The sequence below is a fragment of the Pomacea canaliculata genome, linkage group LG3 (assembly GCF_003073045.1).
Source record: "Pomacea canaliculata isolate SZHN2017 linkage group LG3, ASM307304v1, whole genome shotgun sequence".
NCBI classification, from domain to species: Eukaryota; Metazoa; Mollusca; class Gastropoda; order Architaenioglossa; family Ampullariidae; genus Pomacea; species Pomacea canaliculata.
The window spans coordinates 5,655,357-5,677,147 of NC_037592.1; the positions used below are offsets into that span (position 1 = coordinate 5,655,357).

At 37.5% G+C, this 21,791-nt stretch overlaps 1 protein-coding gene across 2 annotated transcripts; it reads left to right on the forward strand.

Annotated features, from left to right (window-relative positions):
* Positions 1–40: 40 nt before the first annotated feature.
* On the forward strand, positions 41–17,175 carry LOC112560843 (uncharacterized protein KIAA0930 homolog). 2 transcript variants are annotated; one of them, XM_025232932.1, is made up of 10 exons: positions 41–335; positions 978–1,135; positions 1,973–2,077; positions 2,464–2,541; positions 2,998–3,099; positions 4,910–5,050; positions 6,189–6,386; positions 8,132–8,303; positions 10,660–10,812; positions 11,154–17,175. In XM_025232932.1, the coding sequence occupies exons 1-10, from the start codon at positions 221–223 to the stop codon at positions 11,192–11,194; spliced, it is 1,263 nt and encodes a 420-aa protein (XP_025088717.1). In that variant the 5' UTR covers positions 41–220; the 3' UTR covers positions 11,195–17,175. The 2 variants fall into 2 exon arrangements, with proteins under 2 accessions (XP_025088717.1, XP_025088718.1); XM_025232933.1 differs by having other exon boundaries at positions 8,132–8,288.
* Positions 17,176–21,791: the final 4,616 nt, after the last annotated feature.

A 21,791-nucleotide genomic window follows, 5' to 3' on the forward strand; every position in this document is an offset into this window, starting at 1 on the left:
TCAAAACATTATTTCAATTGATAGCCATTTGAGAATATAAACGTTTTGGGAATAGTCAATAAAGTTATCCAAACTAGTAAAATATTTTATTTTTGAACAGCTGTAGCACCAGTACTCATGATTCAAACATAGCCCTTTGTCATGTGATTGCGTTTCTAGAACCATAAGTCAGAGAATTGCATAGCGGTCTGCTGTACGGTCCGTGGAATGCTGATGATCGATGATGGCGGAAAAAGGAACAGTTTCACCCACTAAGCCTCCCAGTGCATTAAGTCAAATGTTAAAGAGTATATCAGACGAAAGAAAAAAGACAGTCAGTGGACCATCAGATTCAGGCAAGTCCAGAATAAAATGAGTTTCGTGTAACATTTAACACCACAATTCGTGCGACTTTCAGCACCTCCGCGCAAGAGCGTAATCAGTGTCAAAGATTCCACTACGTCTACGGCAGGAACATCTGAGATCAATGACGCTTGCATGAGCAACTGCACTGTTATAATGCTCCATATTTGCGTGTTTTGAAAAACAGTTACAGTGGAGATTAAGCAATATATGTACATTCATATGAAGATTATTAGAGAAGACTGTCAGAACGCTAACTGACAATAAAGTATACGTATAAAATAAATCTGTTGAAGTCTAAGACCAATAGTGTTACTTACTCATTGAGTTACTTTGTATCATTGTAAATTGTGCATTGATCGAGACACACACACACATAGAGAACCCCTCAGTCTGTAAATCATTGTTTTCATAGAATGCAGATATTGTTTAGTTTTAGTTTTCAGTGTGCTTGATGTAATGAAAATGATTGTTGTAAAAATTTGTAGTCTCTTGCTGTCTCATAAGTCAGTCTAGTAGTTTAGAAGCTGAAGATATCTCCTCCTGTTATATTGCCATAATATACTCTTTGACAAGCTGTTTCTGTTAGATACATTCAAAACCTTCAGCTTGTTAATTAATTTGTTTAATTACAGGGTTTGAACTTGTGCCATCCAATGTAGCTGAATTTTGGACAGACATGTTTGTCCGATATTTTGCCAATGGGGGCACGTCTCCAGATGATAGCCGTGATGATATGCTTTTTTACATAAGAAAAAATCCTGAAGTGAAAAACAAGTATGGAATGATTCAGGTAAGTTTATCATCATAAACTGCAGTAAGACTTTTACGTTGTTGAATTTGATTTTCAGTGAGTTTCAATTTTTTAAAAAGATATTTGATTAATATTCTGAAGATAATTTAAACATAAACTGTAGAACTAGAAGTTGACCATCCTGTGCACATAGCTATGTGTAGGTATAGGACAAGGGTGGGTTACAGTCATTAAATCTATATGAAATTAGTTAAAATCTGGTTGTGTGTGCTGTAGAAGAAAGATATTACTATTATTAGCAGATGTCAAAGTACAAAAAGTAAAACATTCAGAAATTGCTCATTCAGAAATTGCTAATGCAGTAAAGTAGTGTCAACTGTGTGAATTCCAGTTATATTGTCCAGATTTTATGAAAGGTAGCCACAAATATTTACCTTTGTGACAATTTCCATAAAAGATTAAAACTTTTGAAATTTTTAAGATCTTTATTTTATTTATTTTGTATATGCCTATCTCTTTCATGTTTTTATTGATGCATTTAGAACATTATGAGTACCAAAGATATGCACTTAAAAACAAACAAAAAAACCGTTTTATTCTTTATTTACTGCAAATGAGAAACTAGCAATAATGCTATATTTAAAATGTTTTTTCAAGTTCGTGAGATTTAGGACAATGTTTTTCTTTATGCACGTGTGTCCCTGAAGTTAAAAAGCTTCTATACTTTTTCTGATATTGCAGTCATCTGCTTACGTTAAAATAAACTAACAGCACCAGTCAGTTATTATGTACACTATACAAACAATACCAGCCAATGTGTACAGTATCTTTTCTTGTGCACAATTTTTCCATTTTAATTATTTATTGATAATGCAGCCCTTGATGGAAGTGTACAGGCGAGACTCCAAGCACTTGCCACAGCTGGATGATCCCAACATTGACTGGGAGGAATCTGTCTACCTCAACATTATCATGCATCAGGTACCAGACCTGTCTTAGTTCTACATAGCTGGTGTAATACATATCCTTTATAATCCTTATAAACATTCTTTGCTGGCAATTTATCAGCTCATATATTTTACCAAACTAAAAATAAATTGGTCTGATTTCTCTTATATTCTAACGAGTGTAAGGTAAAGACCTGCTGTGGACCAAAATGTGTACATTTTATATACATAAAAAGAAGGTGGTGTGTGGGGTGGGGGGGCATGAAAATTGTTAAATAAAAACCATGTCTAAGTTAGTAAATATTTTATTAGAAATAGTACTTTTAGCTTTTATTATGTGATGCAGGCAAAAAAGGAAATTGTATTAGAAGTTGGAATATTTATTTTAATTATAATAGACATTCATTGTATCTGTTTCAGTTTGACTTTACTATAACATGTGCTGTGTGCACAAGAACAAGTGCCAAAGATCTCCAGATTCTTAAGAAGTGTTCACATGTAAGTACTTTGCATGGGGAATTAATGGCACGCATACATTTCCAAAAGTAAAGCATGGATATTATCATGTCTTGACATAGATGTGAGTCCTGCCCAGCCTAGCCATTGCTACCGTTGCTGTTGCATCCTGATGCAGATGTGGGTCTTTGTTGTGGCCATCTTTGAAAATCTTTGTACTTTTAAGTACTTAAACTAAGAGCTGTTCATCTCCTTGAACTGAACTCGATTTATGACGACCACTTGTTTGGCAGGGTTGTGGAGTTGTAGAGCACCATTGGTGTTAGATTCTTTACTTAATGCTCTTATCTACTCACACATTAACATATTCATGCAGGGTACAACATATAGTTGCTACATCAGCAACACAGCCTTCCAAAGTCCCCCTATGTTTCAACACATGACTCTGTTTCTTGAATCTTTTTTATTCTTATCGCAACATAAATACTTTTGTTTCAGCGAGTTTATGCCAGCCCTAGTCAACGAGAGATGGATAGCAAGGGCACGCATGAAAAGATCACCTATCCAAATATTTTCTTTACTGTTGATGCCTTTGAAGAGGTATGAAGTAATATTTTTTTCTTGGCATCATTTTTTTGTTTTCGTTTTATTTGATGCTTGAGACCTGTGCTGTCTAATGTGTGAATGATAAATCCTGTGTTTGCAAATTTGCGGTGTTTAAGTACTCTGTGTTTCAATCTTGCTACATTTCATTCATTTTTATATATGGATGTTGGTTTAAAAGAGCCCATTTAGATTTGGAGATCTTTCATTTCATTATTTTGTCTTGTTATTGTCAGGTACCACTGTGTTATGCATTCAGTCTTTACTAGACAAGAGACTGAGGCAAGAACAGGCAGGCTTTCGGCAGGGTAAATCATGCACAGACCAAATCACTACACTACGAAATATTATTAAACAGCCCATCGAATGGCAGTCGCCACTATACATAACTTTTGTGGATTTCGAGAAGGCTTTTGACTCTGTAGACAGGGAAACCATCTGGAAACTGATGCAGCACTACGGATTTCCACCAGAGTTCATTGCCATCATCCAGCAGCTGTATGAAGACTCGACGTACCAGGTGATCCACAACAGAAAGCTGATTGACCCATTCGCAGTGAGGACTGGAGTGAGGCAAGGTTGTATGCTCTCGCCGACAATCTTCCTGATCGTCATAGACTGGATCATGAGGAGAACAACCTCTAACAGCAACATAGGCGTTCAGTGGACCTTCGCCAGGCAACTTGAGGATCTTGACTTTGCAGATGACATCAGACTGTTGTTCCACAATAACAACAGGCACAGACAAAGCTCTCTCGGCTCGCAGAGGAAGCAGCGATGACTGGCCTGACCATCAACATCAAGAAGACGGAGGTAATCTGGGTCAACAACAAGCTAGAAACCCCATTCCAACTACATGGGGAATGTATTACAGAGTTTAACCGTTTCACCTACCTTGGCAGCATAGTCAGCAAAGATGGAGATACAGATGAAGATGTAAGAAGCCGAATAAACAAAGCCAGGCTTGCATTCCACACCCTACGGCCTATCTGAAACTCCAAGGTTTTATCTTTACACACCAAGGTTAACACAAATGTAAAGTCAGTCCTTCTTATGGATCTGAGACATCGCGTGTGACAAGTGCCATCACTAACAAGATACAGACATTCATCAACAGATGTCTGCGCCACATCCTCAACATCAGATGGCCTGAGAAGATCTCAAATATAAACCTGTGGGAGAGGACCAACCAAAAACCTGCCAGCCAAGACATCAAGAAGTGGAAGGGGTGCTGGATTGGTCACACCTTGTGAAAGCCAGCCAACTTTAATGAGACAAGCTCTGGGCTGGAACTCACAGGGGAGGCGCAGGGTTGGGAGACCCAGACATGGAGATCAGTCCACAGAGAGGCGGAGGCAGCTGGCATGACATGGTCCCAACTGGAAAGGGACGCCCAGAACCGGGTCCGATGGCTGGGTGTGGTTGCGGCCATATACTCCAGTGGGGGTGATTAGGATCAAGAAGAAGACATTGCCAAATATAGATCTGAAGTAATAATAAAGTGTATTTATGTAGTATCTTTCCCAGTTTTAGCTGAGCTCAAAGCATTTTACACACAGAAGCACTCAGTGCTAGGGACGAACAAAGGGATGTCACACCATTGCCTGTTTGGTGTGTGAGCATAAGTTCCTCTTTGTGCACGCACAAGCATGCTTACTCAGTCCACATGCACGCACAAACATGTATGCACACAACTAAGATACACAAACACAACAAATGGTGAAGGAAGGATTATTTACATAATTGATATAACTGCCATAGTCAGAGGGTTGCACTTTTTAATGTTGTCAGTTGATTTTTCTGTCAGGCCTTTGAGGCGCTCATTGTGAGAGACAGTGAGTTTGTGGCTGTTGAACTTACAGCGTCTGACAAGGCAGGGTGCTTCCAAAGTGTACTTTTTCTTGGGTCTGTCAAGTATGATGCTCTCAGACGCACTTATGAAAGCAGGGTAAGCATTTATTGTCAAGTTTTTGAGGAAATTTAGTTAAAATGAGTTGGAAGAGAAAATATTTAAAGTCTTGGAAGCAGAGGTTAGGGACGTAGGGGATGTATGTGGGTGGGATTCGAATATATGCTTTTGTGTGTGTGAGAGTAAGAATCCAGCTTCAGATGTTTGAGTATAGGAACATTTTCCTTGCAAACATTATGCAGGCTTATATATATAATGGTTGTTCAATCAGCTGCACATCTGAATTTGTATTCAATATTTGATTTTTACATAACCACATTTGCCCAACCTGTTACCCTACTCAAGCGGCTGGAGACAGTGGCTTAAATCGCCTATTTTTGGACTTATGGATGCCTCTATCCTAAATGTTTTACCAGCTGGTATTTTATCGAAATTGTCCCCCTTCCAATAGCTTTTTCTAATCTAGGGGAAAATAAAGCGGGGAGCATGGTTCGTTTAATTGAACTGAAGCAAATATTGAATGTTTCAAAACCTAACTAATAAACAGGAAAGTTACAGTGGTACAGAACTGTTCAATAAATACTGTTTTCATTCAGTTCCTGATCAGAGGGTATCCGGTGCCATAAAAAATTAAACGGTACTTTGTTATTGACATGGCACCTTTCACTTTTGTTAGCTGATCATTTGTCATTTAATGCTTGTTTGAGGAACATTTTGGTCAGAACTTTTCATCACTTCTTGCTGCTTTTTTTATTTTCCTTATTTTCCTTATTTTTATGTTCCTCGTTTTAGTTGGAAGTCACCCTCTGACACCTCTCACCCCGCCTCAAAAAAAAAAAAAAAAAAAAAAGAAAAATCACATGCACAATGATACCCCTTTTCAGGAATTCTTGCTAAGCCGGTAATTAGTCATAAATCGGTAACAAGTCTGCTTTAAGTTGGTTTCCTACCCAAGTTAGGGCAATTTACTTATGGGTAAATTACCGATATCCATGAATATGAGCTCTGACCTCTTTCTGTTACAAAAAAGAAGAGCTTTTGACTGGATGAGTCATTTGTGAACTGATGCAATAACTTTATTTTTAATCATTAGATTTACAATAACTTGCATATCTGCTTTGGTTTTGACAGTGTAGCTGGAGACAGCATAATGTTTAAACTGTGATTTTGTTTTCAGGCCAGCATGACATCTAAGGTAATGCAGCGCATGTCCTTTGGATGGTACAAAGACAAACGCAGAGTTGAGTTCATGCGTATGAGAGGCCCAATGAACAAAGGTCACGCAGAAATGGCTGTTAGCAGAGTCAAAGGTTCAGGCCCTGAGACACCAAATGTGGAAAATTTTCCCATATCTGACTTTGAAGATGATGATCAAGTAAGAATAACATTTTGCTTGTTATTTTCGTACTTGTAATTTTTCAGAAATTTCTTTATTTCTGTCATCTAGCTTTGAATGAAAATACATGTTTAGGATTATTAATAAAAAAATGAAAAAAAAAACCCATCTCATGTGTAGGTCTAGTATTAGTTAAGAAGAGACATACTTCATTTTTTGCTGAAGATACTTTGCAGTAGGGTGCTTGTTTATTAGGGTGTAGTGTTGTCAGCAGTTTTGATTCCTTTTTCAGGTTTTGTCCAATTCACCATACTAATTTCAAATATGAAAAAGATTATGTTCTGCAAAAAGCAGAACACCTCCTCATTGCCACAAGAAATGTCCTATAGTCAGAATTTCAATCTGCTATGTTTACTTGAAATGTTTTGTACTTCTTAAAATCATTATTTTCTGCCTGACCTGTAGTTTTTTTAAAATTTTTATTTAATGGATTTTTATTGTGGATTTTTATTGATGATATGATATTACACTATTACGATTCAGCTCAACGCATTTTCATGGAAACTCTGCACCAACTGTTTGGTTGTTGGTCTCTATTCCATAGGCATTTGAACTGTCTGTCAATCTGTTGGTGAGGTCTTGCAGTTCTTTGTGAGTACCTGCTAAAAGATCTATGTCATCTGCAAACCGTAGGTTGCAGATCGGTCTTCCACCATTTAAGATGGAAGTGTGATGGTCATGGAGAGCTTAGAGCTTGATGTTCTCCAAGAAGATATTAAACAGCACTGTTGATAGTGGACATCCTTGATGTATGCTTACTGTGGTTTCAAAGACAAATGATATAGCATGAATTGAAGAACACTATGGAATGAAAGGTAAACCTGGAACTTTCTGTCTGTGCCATTTAACACTGGAACAAGGCACAGGTTCTGGTATTGCTGATAGCATTCACAGTGTAATTGAAGAAAGGGAATTACAGACAAGATTATGGAACAGCTGTGAACACTGGGCACTGCAGTGGGGCATTACATCTGGTCGCCCTTTGCAGTGGTTCATTTGTTTTTTACACTTGAACGATATTCCATTGCATCAGTTCTGCAAAACGCTCATTGCCTTCACCAAGCAAGCTGGTGGGTCTCAACAAGCAAGTCAGAGAATTTTGACCTCCTAAACTAAAGGAGAATGCTGTAACGTTGCAAGACTTACTGCCATCAATGGAGGAACTTCAATGGAGGAACTTACACTGGAGCCACCTCTCACAAAGCACCTGTCAGATGAAGAACTCCAGCAGCCACTCAGCCCTTAATCAGTCAGATACCTTGCCACTCTCAGGGAGTCAAACGGTGTGTCAGGAATGGCGAGTGAGGCATCAAAATCAGTCTATGGGATGGATGCAAGGGATGGTTACATTTGAGCTGTCATCAGGTCAATAGACTTTATGCCGTTATTTCAGACTAAGCAAGCTTTTCATTTACTGCATGACTAGAAACGAACACTGGTGCCTGTACTGTTTATAATTATTGTCTGACAGTCCAAATGTTATCAGGAAATGATCTTTTCTTGCAGGTATGAAATGTAGAACTTTTGACTAAAAAAAAAAAACAACAACATGATTTCGTTTGTTTTGGGGCAGAAAAAAAAGAGGTGCTCTGTTCAGTACAGATTTCTTTGCTTTCTTTTTTTGAACTCAGCATAGCTGGTTATACAAAACCCCAAATGTCCCTGTTGATCTGTTACAATTCATTGGATGACGCTACACCCTATTGTGCTTGTTTGTTGAACAGAATCAGTATGAACAGAGAAGAATGAGTGACCCAAGCTCCAGTTCTGGCTCACGATTTCCTGGTGGATTTCGTCGAGCAACATCCTTGAAGAAGTCACGATCCGACACAGAGAAAGTGGATAATGCAGGCGAGACTAGAACTGATGAGGTGGAGGCAGGTACATTACAGGACGGTACGCATGGCATTTCCTCCCATCAACACCTTCCTTCCTTTTCTTAGATTGTTGTTGTTGAAGCTTTTACACACTTGAAGCTACATTTCATTGACCTTTATTTTCAAACTTCATGTCAGCTGCAGGACAGTCCAGTCCCCAGTGACCACCACAAGTGAAGCCAGTCTATGTTTTACACCATGCATTCTTCCTTGTGATGGAACTCCAACACTGACAAATAAAATCGCAGAAAAGCTGTAAATTCTAGAGCCAAAATAACACCAGAAATGAATGCTGTTGTTGCTTAGCAGTTATTTAACAGTAGTATGTAAAGTAGTTACGCTTGGATACATCTTAAAAAAAAATCTCCATCATTTAATATGTATTTACTTCTAAAAAAAAAAAATCTGAAGTTTTGTGTCAAAATTTCTCACAGATTTGACTGTTGAAATTACTTGTAAGTCTATATGTCTGTTTTCATTGTCTGTTGGTTGAGATGACTTGGTCTTTGAGAAGATTGTCCTGCTGTACCTAATGGCATGCACTGATCCGTGACACTTTCTGGCTTGCTTGTCAGGCAAACAGGTTGTCAAGGAGGCAGGTGCACTAGAAAGGATCTTGACTTTGTGCTTTATTCTCAAATGGTACAGATAAACAGTCTGTACTCATGGAGTGTTATTTTGAGTACTGGTTCTCCCCAGAGCTGTGTTCTTTCCCTATTTTTGTTTACTTTGTTTACAAATGACTGTACTTCCCATAATCCTTTAGTTGTTGTCATAAAGTTTTCCAAGGATACTGCTCTTGTGGGACAGAGAGTGGCAAAGAGAGTGCATAGCAGGGATCAACCAGCTCTTTGGCTGGCATTTGATGACCTTAAAATTAGTGTATCCAAGACCAAAAAAAAAACTGGTCATTAACTTGCACAAAACTAAAGCACCACTCCCCCAAACTTTTGATTTGTGGTGAACATATTGAATGTGTGGATTCTCTAGTCCACAAAGTCGTAAATTTCTTCATGATCAATCTCACCCAGTCTTATGGTAAGGTAATGGTCATCCCATGACCTTTTTCAGGTCTTTAGTCAGTTTTTCAGGTTCATTCATTGCCTGCGTTAGGGCTGAGGTGTGTATGCAATCAGATGCTGTTTATGTGGAATGTGACGTATAGTCTACACCCCAAAGTAATAATAATAAGAATATTTTTATAGTCTGAAATCCCAGCACGAGGTCAGGCTTTCTTCATTTATATTATCAGGCTATATTACCATATAAAATACATTTAATAGAAGACTAGTACTCTCTCACTGAAACATTTGTGCGCACACACACACACACTGTGCATAACACAGGACATCATGGATAAAGTTAGTTCAAGAGATAATCCCAAACAGGAAAGACTTTAAACACCTTGAAACATGAAACAGGCTGATTGGTTTGAACTGAAAATGGGGATAGTTCCATAGTTTGGCAGTCTCAATCCATGATAAGAGAAGAATCACTTGATAGACTTTTGAACAGATGGTGCAGGACAATATGGTCTGCTGAGGAGCGAAGTTTTCTAGATGGTGCATAGACAGTATGGGAGACACTACAGATGAAGCTACATTTTCACATCCAGCTTGTAATCAACTTGGGCGTAAACAGGATTTGGCATGATTGTGCTTTCTTGACTTGAAAACAAGAGTGCTGCAGAGTTTTGAACTCCTTTTTGTTTGTCAGTCAGATAACATGGACAGCCAGCAAGTAAAGAGTTTGCATACTCAAGTCTGGAAAGAACTAGCAAACAAATTAGCGCCATTGTTGCCTGAATGTCAAGGCACAAGGTACAGGAACATATCATTTAAGATGATGTCACCCAAATTATGGGGAGAAGGGATGTTATCAGATCCTACTCAGATTGATGGTAGTAAAACAACACTGCATTAAAAAATGCATAGAAAGTATCATATGATACATGGAAGATCAGACTGATAGTACTGTGAAAATGACTCTTATGAAAAAAATATTATTTGACCAAGGTAGATTCATATTTAGTCATTTAAACCCAAGATTTAGAGGGAATGCCTCTACAAAACAGAGCAAAAAAAGTAAACATTAAACTCTTAAACTCTTAAACTCTTAAATGTTAAGTTATCAAAAAGGAAAAAGGGACTGTCATAACTGATGTGTGCCTTTGACTGTCTGCTAGACTTAATGACATCTTTAATGAATTTTGAGTAACATTGTTGAGATATAGTACATGGACTCTTCATTTCAATAATTCAGTTTTTTCAGATTTTTTTTTACATACCTGGGTGATGCACAGTATGACGATTTGTACCATTTTGATGCACAGCAAAATAGTTTATGATACTTTCTCCTCATTCTTATTTTTACAGAGTTGGATGATGACGTGCAGTATAATGGTTTATGGTCTGCTCGGTCTTTCAGTCAAGCATGGTATAATTTTAAGGAGCGGCGTCGTGCAACTAGTGTAGCACTTCATGCTAACCTCACTTATATCACTTTACCATGGCATCGTATAATTGCAGGTGAGAGTTCTTTTGAATAGACAATGTCCTCTGTCCTCTCATTAAAGGAAAGCAGCCACCATATTTAAACTTTTCACTGCTAGAACATCCAAGCTTCTTTAAAATTCAATCTGTTCACTGCTGGAACATCCAACCTGCTCTAAACTTTAACCTGTTCACTATCAGAACATCCAAGCTACTCCAAAATTTGACCTGCTCACTACTAGAATAGTTAAACTGCTCCAAAATTTTGGGACCATTTGCTCGATTACTTTTTTGAGAGTTGATCGATCGATGTCTGTTGTAGAAAAAAGGAATAAATTTTTGGCTAAAAAAACAATTGTGTCTTTGATCTGTTACAGATTTGCTAGAGAACAGAACTGCACCAGTGCTAACTCACTGAGAAGTATAGCCTATTTTAGAGACTGCCTCTGGATTCATTCTAAGAATTCAATTTGACCAGCTGTGATTCTTTTACTAATTTAGTAGGAGTATTTTGGTGTGTGTGTGTCTGGGTGGAAGTGGAGTGGGGAGTACCCCCAGAAATGTGTCATAATAAGTGGTAAGAGTTCAACTGTGAACTAGCAGCTTTTTTTAAAAGTGTTAGTGTGCATGTGTGTGCAAATGTGTTGTGAAAGGGGATGACAGTATGAGTGTGTTAGCAGGTTGTTTTTTTTTTTAAGTGCAATATGCAGTCTTGATTGATTATTGATATCCAAGACTGTACAAGTGGTGCTTTTAGAAGCTGTACCATTTTGCCAAACATTTTGCCTTGAATTCTGTGAAATTTATTTACAGGGTTAAGTCCTTCCTCTGCACTTTTGTTTCTTTGAGTGGTTTTGTTGGTTTTTTCTAGAGTGTTCTAACATTTTACTTTTTAATGCTTGTCTCATGATATGCCCTTCCATTTTTGTTAAATAGTTCTATATTGGAACTTTTTTTTTTTAGTTTTCTTGGTATGAGGTAGTAAGCTATTGATTTACTTAAAGGCCAGACTCCTATCTGATGGCAAGAAGAAATGATTTTGGAGAGGTGAGGGTATTTGTTAGGTCAGGAGGAGAAATTAGTAAAGTATGACCTCTGAGGTAGCTTTTACCTCACTTGTTTTTCACGTCCCTCTCCCATGTTGAACAATTCTTTCCCACTGTAAGGTAGAAGAGTGGCTTTTATAAGATAGCTGATGACCGGCTCAGCAAAAGGCTGAGAGACAACACACTTGTTCAAGCAGAGTCAAAAACAGATATGAGCAATATGTACAGATATTTTAAAGTATATTATTGCAGTCACTGTAAGATTGTGAAAATAATGCAGTCTCTGCATCATGAGAATTAACGTCGTTAATATTCACTTATGCTTTTGGCATATAACTTGTAACATTAGGAATTACAAACAACAGTTTTGAAAGATGTCATCATATAGCTGGCTGACTGTAATACAAAACTGATGGTAAGTTATTGCATTTGTTGAGTGCACAGTTATGTGGCATATTTTTTTAAAAACCATTGTTTTTTTAAAAAATTGCACTTGTGCTTGTTTTTTTTAAATTTTGTATGCATAATGATTGCGTTTTGGGACCAATAATTAATGTCTTTCATTTTCAAAACCTTTCAAGTTCTTTTGTTTCCCACAGCATATGAGCTGAAAATCTTGGCAACTGGTAACTAGACAAGCTTGTGTGGTTATTCCCCCTTAGAGGATTCATTCCAGTCAAATTTATGTTCTTTTTGTTTTCAGTTCTGATAATTGTGTTTTTTTTTTTATCATCCCTTTATTTATTGAACATTTAACATGCAGGTAGAAAAATATTAAATTTGTCTTTACATTGTTTAATTATTTTACAGAGAAGTTCATGGAAAAGGCAGTTATTTTGCATTGGCTTAGGTTGTAGGCTTTGATTTGTACTCCATTTAAAAATTCTTCTACTTTTCCTTGAAAATTAGTTGTATTAATGTTTTAATATGCTTCCCACCTTATTTAAGATATTTGTTGAAAATTCACAATCTTGTTGGCATGAAAACAAATCATTTGGGATAAATTTTTTTTATTGTTTAAAGTATATTGCTTGCAGATATTTCAAAGATCAGTTGAATGAATGCTCATTATATGTGTGTTGGTGGGGTATGCATTTTATAAAAAGAAGGAACATGCACTTGCTTGCTGATGATACATCTGATGATGAAACAGATCCACTCGCAGTTTTGCTTTTAACCATGTTGAACAGCTGGACTTCTTTTCTTGCCTATAAAAAATGTGTGTAATTCAGTCAGTCATCCAGTTTCTGATGACGGCTTGACAGTAGAGAATGACTGACCATACAGTTATGTGAACTTTGCACTTAAAGAAGAAAAACTCGGATTTAAAGTTTCAGAATATTTTGTTTCTCCATCAGATGGATATTTTTAGAACAAAGCTACTTTTTATAGCCATTCATAACGTCATTTCAACATGGCAGCAGATTTTTCCTATGTATAATTCATTATAATAAGATTTTTCAAGAAATAGTGCAGCAGATTTTAGAACTGTACAAATGGGTGCTGACTGCTAGATGTAACCCTGACACTGTCATCATTGTACTTGAGATCAGTTGCTTAGCATATAAATGCATTTATGATTGTCTGTTTTCTTTGTAGGTTGTGTTCATAGAAGACAAAGAAATCAAGACTTTTATATGCCATGGACTCAGTTCATGCAAGCTGTGTACAGTGCTTAACTCACCAACTCTGGGCCACTCATGCATAGGGTCCATGTCTAAAAATCAAATAAAAAATAAAACAAAACAAAAACCATGGAATGTTTTTATGAATTAATAAATCACTTTTTGTTGATGTAATAAGTTCATATTGAGTATGACAATGCTTTCAGATTCCATTCAGTTTATAAGTAAATTTTATTTTTGCTAATATACACCCCTCAGTATTTCATGTCAAGTCCAAGCTTTTATAAAGGCCATCATTTCCTCTGACCTTCCTGTTTTTACCCCACCTCCGATGTCTGCATTTGTATGTGTTCACATGTTGTCTTTGTGGATTAACACACTGCAGTAAATTGCCAGTATCCAGTGAGTTAATTGGCTTAATTTGCCTTGTTCTTCTACATGCTGGTTATTATGTGCAGGAATTTCCTGAGAAGTGACTGACGACAGCAAGAAAATAGAAAATATTAAGGCTGAAGGGGTGCACCACATATATAAGCACATATAAGCACTCATACACATACCTATAAATATATGTACAAATATGCGCATATAGATATTGATAAATATCAAGCTTAAAGTCTTCCATGTAATAATGAACTTGTCCATGTTAGAAACAGATTCTCCAAAAGATTACTTGTTGATAATAAGGCTGCACAATTTTTTAAAAGGGGTATTCTCTTAGCATCCTTTATGTTCAATGCTGGCTTTAGGTAATATTTGCGTTCTCTTTGACACTGCTTTGGCCTTTAGCTGGATGTGATGTGTTACAATATTGTTTTCTCACCACATTATTTGAGAGATATGCTTAGGATTCTCATATGGTGGTGATCTGTGTGTGTCTTATAATAGGAATAGCTGTCCTTAATATTCTAAAAAGATTTATGTATAAATATGAGTTAATTGAAAACACAGGCATCTTTTAGAAATGATTGTGCTTGTTATCCTGCACATTTCGCAGATGTGTATGAGCTTATTCATATCTTAGAATATGATCTCAGTCTTCTTTGGAGACAATAATAGTTTTAAAGCAATGTTATAAAGTATGATAAAAACAAGATGCAAAGTTTGATACCTATTGTGGAACTTTCATATCCTGCTTAATTTTGATTTTCAGAGCTGTGCCTAATGTTCAAGTACCAATGCAATTTATTATTTTATTTTAAATCATAAATGGCATCTTTAGAATTAAAGGAGGGAAAGAACAACATAAGCTGTAAAGCACACTGGTAAATTCTGTGAAAACGGTGTGAAGAAAACTTTGAATATGAAGCTTAGCATTTAGGTGCAAAGTGCTTGTTGTGTCCGAGTGATAAAAATGATTGTATACATCAATCCCAGCATTTTTCAGAATGTCTCAGGAAACATTGGTGATAATTCATTAATATTCCTTTAATTTTTCTGTAAATGATTCCTATGGATATGGCTGCACATGTAGCACAAAGGCCACAGATTAGCTAAAAGGTCACCAATGTCTGGTCTACATGTATAAAACTGCGTAAAATTGTGAATATTTTTTTTTAATTATCCAGTATACTTAATAATATGTACTTAGAGTAAAAGTAGTATAATCAGCTCATAATCCAAGTGTTTTAGATACCAGTCGGATGTTTGTATTTTTCTAGAATAATGTGCATGAAAACTTCCATGTTTCAACATCTGTGAATGTGTATGTAAAGGAAGGGGGGGGACATGGGTACACTTCAAGTTTTTGCATATGAGGTAATTACTGCATAATCAAATGTACTGAATGCTTGAACTTGCTGGTGCCTCAATTGTACATTTACTTATATGCTAAAGAAGGCATCATTTTCACAATTCCAGGAGCAGCTCTCAAACATTCACAAAACAACGGCCAGATACCCTGGCCACAATTTAACCTATATATTTCGTGTGCATGTGTGATCTGTACATAACCAGTTCTAACAAAAGGGAATGAATTTGGGAGGTAGACTTGTAGTGGCAGCCAAACTTTATGACCCCTGAGATTTAAGTTTTGCATGACAGCTTCATTATTACTTTCAACATAGACTATGAGCTTAATGGTAATTTTTTTGTAGTGGTGAGGTGCACATGAATAAGGCCTGGTCAATATTATTCAGTAGTTTAAAATGTGTATGTACCTTAGGGCTGTGTGTATTATGTTATTAGTTGAATTTAATGAATACCACTGAAATGCGATATTTTAAATTTAAAATCAGGAAGTTATCCTTACAGACTCTAGTATGCTATCTAGGAATGTGAATGGCATGATCTGGTTTTAGACCATTGTTTTAGTCTTTTATAGTTTGCAGTACTTAAAGGAAATGTAAAGTGAAATGGAAAGTTGTGTTTAAATTATAGATGCCAACATTCTGTATCATTTCTGCTCACAATTTAGGGTTTAAATCATGACTGGAAAACAGCTGCATGTCAGTTTTTGAAGATTGCACTTTTTAGCAAAGGAAAACAAACTGACCTTTTGACATAAAAGGAATCATTTGAAAAGAAATGTATTTTCTTATCTCATTCTCATTGTATCCAGGTTTGAAATTGTATGGCATGATCTCCAAATCCACGATGCTAGAGTTTGATGACTGCACTATAGAAACTGAAAGTAAACTTGGACAGCTAGATATTTTTTATATCAGTCAGCAACAAAGCATGGCAGCCTTATTGTACCATCTGAGAACTGTGTTTTAACTGTGATTGCAGTCTTTTGCAAATCGTAAGCATTTTGTTTTGCAACCCAAAATGTTGAGCAGAAATTATTCAGAATGTCAGTATCTCTCATTTAAACCCACTTTACTTGTCTTTCAACTCTTTGTAGGGACAAAAAACTATCCTCTGACGTCAGCTTAGTGTTTTTTAACAGTGGTTTCTCCACATGCTGTACTTTTTGTCAGTGCACTGTCTTCATAGAAGACAAACTTTTTTTTTTTAAGTCGGTCATTATCCTTCATAAAATGCCTAATTTACACCAGAGTAAAATCTCTACTTATTCAGCATTTAACATAAGTGCATCATAAATGACAATATTTTTCACATTTGGAAACAGTCATTGACTACAGTATGTTTTTCTATGATTACGGCATTGTCATCATTTACAGTAAAAAATAGATTTATAACATGACTTTACAGCTCATGTGTTGTTAATTTTGTTAATTAAATTTCCCCAGTCCAGATTCAAACAGAAACTATTGGAACTACTTTGTACATATTCATTTCTAGTTTGTGTTTATGTAAGATGAAAGTACTTTCGAATTTGTGTGCACGTGTGCATATTAAGGCAGTCATCTGCATGAATATCAAAAGTCCATGTACATGAATGTCAGAAGAATGTAAGTTGCTAATTTTTTTTTGTATTAGGCAGACCGTCATGATTACAATCAAGTTAACTGTAATTGAAGATTTTTAATCAGCAGTTTCACAAATTTTGACCTTGCCACTCCAGACATTTCCTATTTTGTAACAATATTTAGAACTTCCTGTGAATCTTTAAAGGGTTTATTATGTACTATAGCAAGAATTTGTCGGTAATGTCTAGGGATACTTTGCCATGTATTTTGAAGACTATTGTTGTCTGCTGCTACATCTTACAGTGTTAAGACACTGCTTGTAAGACTATATTACAACTGATCAGTAAAAAAGGGTGTCAAAATTCCAAAGTTGCAAACCTATTTTCAAGTAAATAAACAGTTACACATACTGTACTTTGTTAGTAAGACAATTAAATTATTTGAGATTTGTCTGTTGGTATGAGCATTAACCAGAAGAAAATTTGTAACAAGCACAATGGGCAATCAGCAAAGTGGATGGATTGGTGAAGGGAAGGGTGACCCAGGCCCTGATTGCTCGAGATTTTGTATCTTTTTGTTGAAAGTACCCATACATTTCTGACAGCAAGCGAGTCTTGCAGGCACTTTTCTTTCAGAAAGAGATATACACCACCACTTTCCTTAGTATCAGTGTGCAGAGGAATGGGATAATAGGTTGGAAAAGTCAGTTTGCGATGTATTTATCACCTCATATTTATTCAGTTTGGTAACCAAAGGTTTAATATTAATATCTATTTCAGTAAAAATCTATAATTAATAGAATCATTAAATGTAATATAATTCAATAAAAGATCAAAATCTCTGACTATAACTATTCAAAGAACATGCACAAACACCTGCTAAAATCGATCAAGATCAAAATTCCTTTTCTGTAGCATGGGAGGCTACTCGCTTTTATGTCCTTGATTGTATCCCTTGCTACGTAGTAATGCCACAATTATCAGAATACCTACCAACACACCAAGTCAGCAAGCGAGGCTGTACTTTGGTGAGAAAATCCAGTTCTTTAAAGAAGGCAGTATCCACATTCATATCCAGAAGAAAGATTTGAACCCACTAGCAACGGTTCTCACTGTTGAGACCAGAAGCTTTTTACAGCAGTGCCACCCGCCACCCCTACGTCTACAACACCAGCTATTAGAATTGTTTCCAAGTATTATATAATCTGTATCAACATTAAAAATCTGTCAGGCATGTATGTTGCAAACTGAATGGAGTTACATAAATCGAAAATGTCAGCTTTTAAAACTAATTTTTTCGATTAGCTTCCCTTTAGTCCAAGAGCTTCGGACTTCTGAGAACTTGTTAATCACGTCCTATCTTTAATCCCTTTTTCTGGCGTCTGTTTTTTTTTTTTTTTTTTTTTTTTTTTTTTTTTTTTAATATAGAAAGATGTCCGAAATATCTAATATTAATAAGTAGATTTGTTTTGCCATTTCAGTTGAGGAAGGTCAGGTCTGTGTGTTTTCGGGTTTCTCCCGCTTTGGTAGTCATAGAGGAGCAGCGAAGGGCAGCCTAGCGGAAACCGAACCGGAGACCTCTGGTAGGCACCCAGACTTCTTAGATGAAAATATAGAGGTCTGTGGGTACGCGGATGCCGATCAAAAGCTGCTGCCCAGCTGAGCACTTCCCGCAGCCGGGGATGTTGAAAAGTTTAATTGCTCGATCTGATCTTTTCAAAAAAGCGTTAGAAGAAGTTTCCCTAAGATCAGTTCCTTTGCAATGGCACTTCCGGTTAAACCGCCGTGCGCTGGCATCGCCCTTTGCGTGTGTGCGTGTGTGAGAGAGATACTAATTTTATATTCAGTTTTTTGGAAGGCATGTGTGTCCATCAAGCCGAAAATGAATAGTTTCGAGGATTTTTCATAAAGAAAATTTACCACGGTAGAATGTGAGAATTAATGTTCCTTTGGCAGGGAAAGAAACAAAATAAAATAATCTATTCTTCCTCCCACCCCATCAAAAGTACATGCATGGGGTAGATGGATAAATGGCAAGGAACAGAAATCGAGTGAAGAGAGAAAAAAAATTCAAACCCCACCCCTACAAAAATCAAGTAAATGGTTTACACCTCGTAACGCCTTCTTCTAACATCGCGCAGAGTTTTCTTTAAGGGAAAAATTGCTAATAATAGCTGCAGGCAAGACAAAAGGAGGATGGTGAGTTCACTCAGCACTGAAAGCTGTTACTTTTGAAATGTGAAAATCCAGCAGACAAGAGTGTTCAAGAGGTACACGTTGAGGGTGTTTTAGGTCCGACGAAGAGAATGAATTCTGAAAGTGCTTTTTTAATGTCAGGAAACGTCATGCCTGTCTCGAAATGCACGTGATGTGCGATTTTAAACCGAGTAAACTGGTGAGTGTTATTGATTTCAAAATCCAGACCTGCCATTAAATGCACTTAGGTAAAAGAGAACGGAGAGGAAGTTAGGTGTGTGCGAGGTGGGGGGAGAGGAAAAGGATGGACGCCAACTATTCCTTTCAGTCATAAATAAAACCTAAGCCATACTTAGTCACAGCTTTTATAAGCTTCATCCACATGTTTATTGAGCATTTCACTGACTGTCAGACAGCAGGTATATTATTTCTTTGACAGCAATGTTCATCCGTAGGATTTTTTCTTTCTTTTTTTTTTTTTTTTTTTTTTGAACTTTCAATATGAGTCTTTTTCGATATTACGTTTTGTTCAACGTCCGATCCTGGCTTGCTGTCCACCATTTTCAGATCTCAGCCATTTCCAACTCATAGTTTGCACGTCTACACTGCAACCGCAATTTTTGACACAAAATAGGTTAAATGGCAGCCTGAGGTACGGATTCCTTCTGGAAAGGGTGAACATGTCTGATTTAAACTAGTTTTGATATTTTTCTTTTTGCTTTTCTTCTCTTGCGCTTTTCCATTTCTGCTGTCTTCTCTCTGGGGGAACATCATGGACAAGGGGTTTATCGCTTTCACTACAGTGAAACAGTTATCGCTATTGGACAGTCTTCAAATGTCACTGCCTTGCTCCCAGCTTTGCTGTAAATAAACAATATTTTCACAGCACAGATTGACAGAATTAACCCGCGGACAATTAACAGCACGCATCGCTCCCTACTCTCCCATCCACGCCCACGTCCAACACACCTTGACGAGGGTTGACCCCAACAGGCGTGCAGAAGCATCTATGCAGAAGCGCAGCTTTCAAAGACAATCCAGCACCATCTAAGTTTCTAGAAATTGTTAAAAAAAAAATCGGAAATATAGACTTTAAAAAATAAGTTTGCATCGTGGCGAAATTGTTTTCGAAAAAAAATAAAATCCGCTTAAATATCGTTTCGCTACGAAAACGCACATGATGCTATTAAGCAGGTGATGATATCCATAAATCGGATGGAAAAATAAGAAAAACAAGAGCTGCAAGAAGCGGAAATTATTGCAGACGTCACTTCCGTTTCCACAGCACTTGCAATAAAGTTTGGAGATTATCGATGGTGGGAATGAAAGAGAAAGAGGGATAACACACCGGAACATTCGATGAAATATACAGACTTAACAAGTGGCCGGGCAGACGAAGGCAACGGAGGTTCGATCGTTGTCATCTGAACTAAAGACGACAGAAGCCATCGATCAACTGGCCATCAGAGAAGCACCGTCAACAGGGGGCCAATTTGACGCGAATATTCTGCCCGTCCGGCAAATTTTCGTGTGGAGGGCTCAATGATGAGCCATTCATGAGAATGATTGACAGAGTTTCGGAACTTGAATTGGCTGGTTGTGTAAAGTCGCCGCGGGAGGGCACTCGCCGTCGATATTTTGCACACGGTTCAAATTCGGGAGAAGAAGACGAGACGGACTGTGAGTGTGAGCGATGTTCAGGACATGTTAAACTTTCCAGAACGCACTGGAAGAAGAAAGCTTAATGGGCCTGTCAGACCAAAGCCCAGACGGCATCGATAAACTTGCAGCAGTGGAAGAGGTGGTAGGCAGCCTTCGTAGAAATAAAAGTAATGCATACATCCAGACTGATCAATGAACTGGTCTTTAGCTCGGGGTCTCTCCCCGGATGTAAAATGTTCCCCAGGGTACAATACCCAGGTATGTCCAGTAATCCGAGTGGCGAAATTTTCGCCATGACAGCTCTTACCTTTTTATAACCCACATTTCGGTAGTTGAAACGTCAGAGAAATAATTTATCCAGTGTAGAGGAGGGAGAAAAAGCCGCTCGAATGACAGGAGTGCAGAGGAGTTGACGCCCTTGTAACTCACTTCCAGTCGGCTTTGGTTTGCTGACTTTTCTTCGCGATGATGTTTGTGTGACGACGAACTTTTATGAATCGTTTCACTGTGAAACAGGATGCTAGGTAATGCACTCCCCATCACTGACCCCATCAAGCAGTTCATATGAATAATGTTCCTAGAACATCCAATATGAAGGCCATTCGCGATGCTGTTTTAGTTTTCAGAAGGAACTGGTTTAGAAGTTTTGAATGGAGTGGAAAAGGAAATGTTCGTTTTGCCGAAATAAACCTTTAAAACTTTCAAGATTTTTATGGCTGTCTCTCACTGAGCATCGCAGCAAGAATTGTAAGACAGATTGGCAAGAAGTCTGCTGGCCATGAAAGTCCTTGGAGGGCCAACAATCCCACCAACCTGTGCTACCTTCTGCTCGTTTCGTAATTCACTATTTCTTAATGTGCCGAGAGAAGCTGAGTAAGAGTTTCGGTTCAGTGCTAACACCTACCCCTCTCTTTCCCCATTCCATTGACAGAGCAAGGACTAAAGTTCCCTGGAATCCCCTCTCGTTAACACTTTCTCGACTGAGAACTGCTCACCACTGTTCATCCTTGGCAGTCGTTTTGAATATCGGTTCTAAACATCTCACAGCCAAGAGAAAGCAAACACACGCAGGGGGCGGTGCGATCGCTTGTTGAACTCGTCAAAATGACGTGCTGGACGTTAATCTCGTTGCCCGGATGAGTGAACTTTCCGTGCTTCTCAAACAGTCTATTG

Coding starts and splice junctions, on each gene's coding strand:
- LOC112560843 (XM_025232932.1), top strand. CDS start 221: ATGATGGCGGAAAAAGGAACAGTTTCACCCACTAAGCCTCCCAGTGCA. Junction 8,304..10,659: donor GGCAGGTACATTACAGGACG/GTACGCATGGCA, acceptor TTATTTTTACAG/AGTTGGATGATGACGTGCAG. Junction 10,813..11,153: donor ATGGCATCGTATAATTGCAG/GTGAGAGTTCTT, acceptor GATCTGTTACAG/ATTTGCTAGAGAACAGAACT.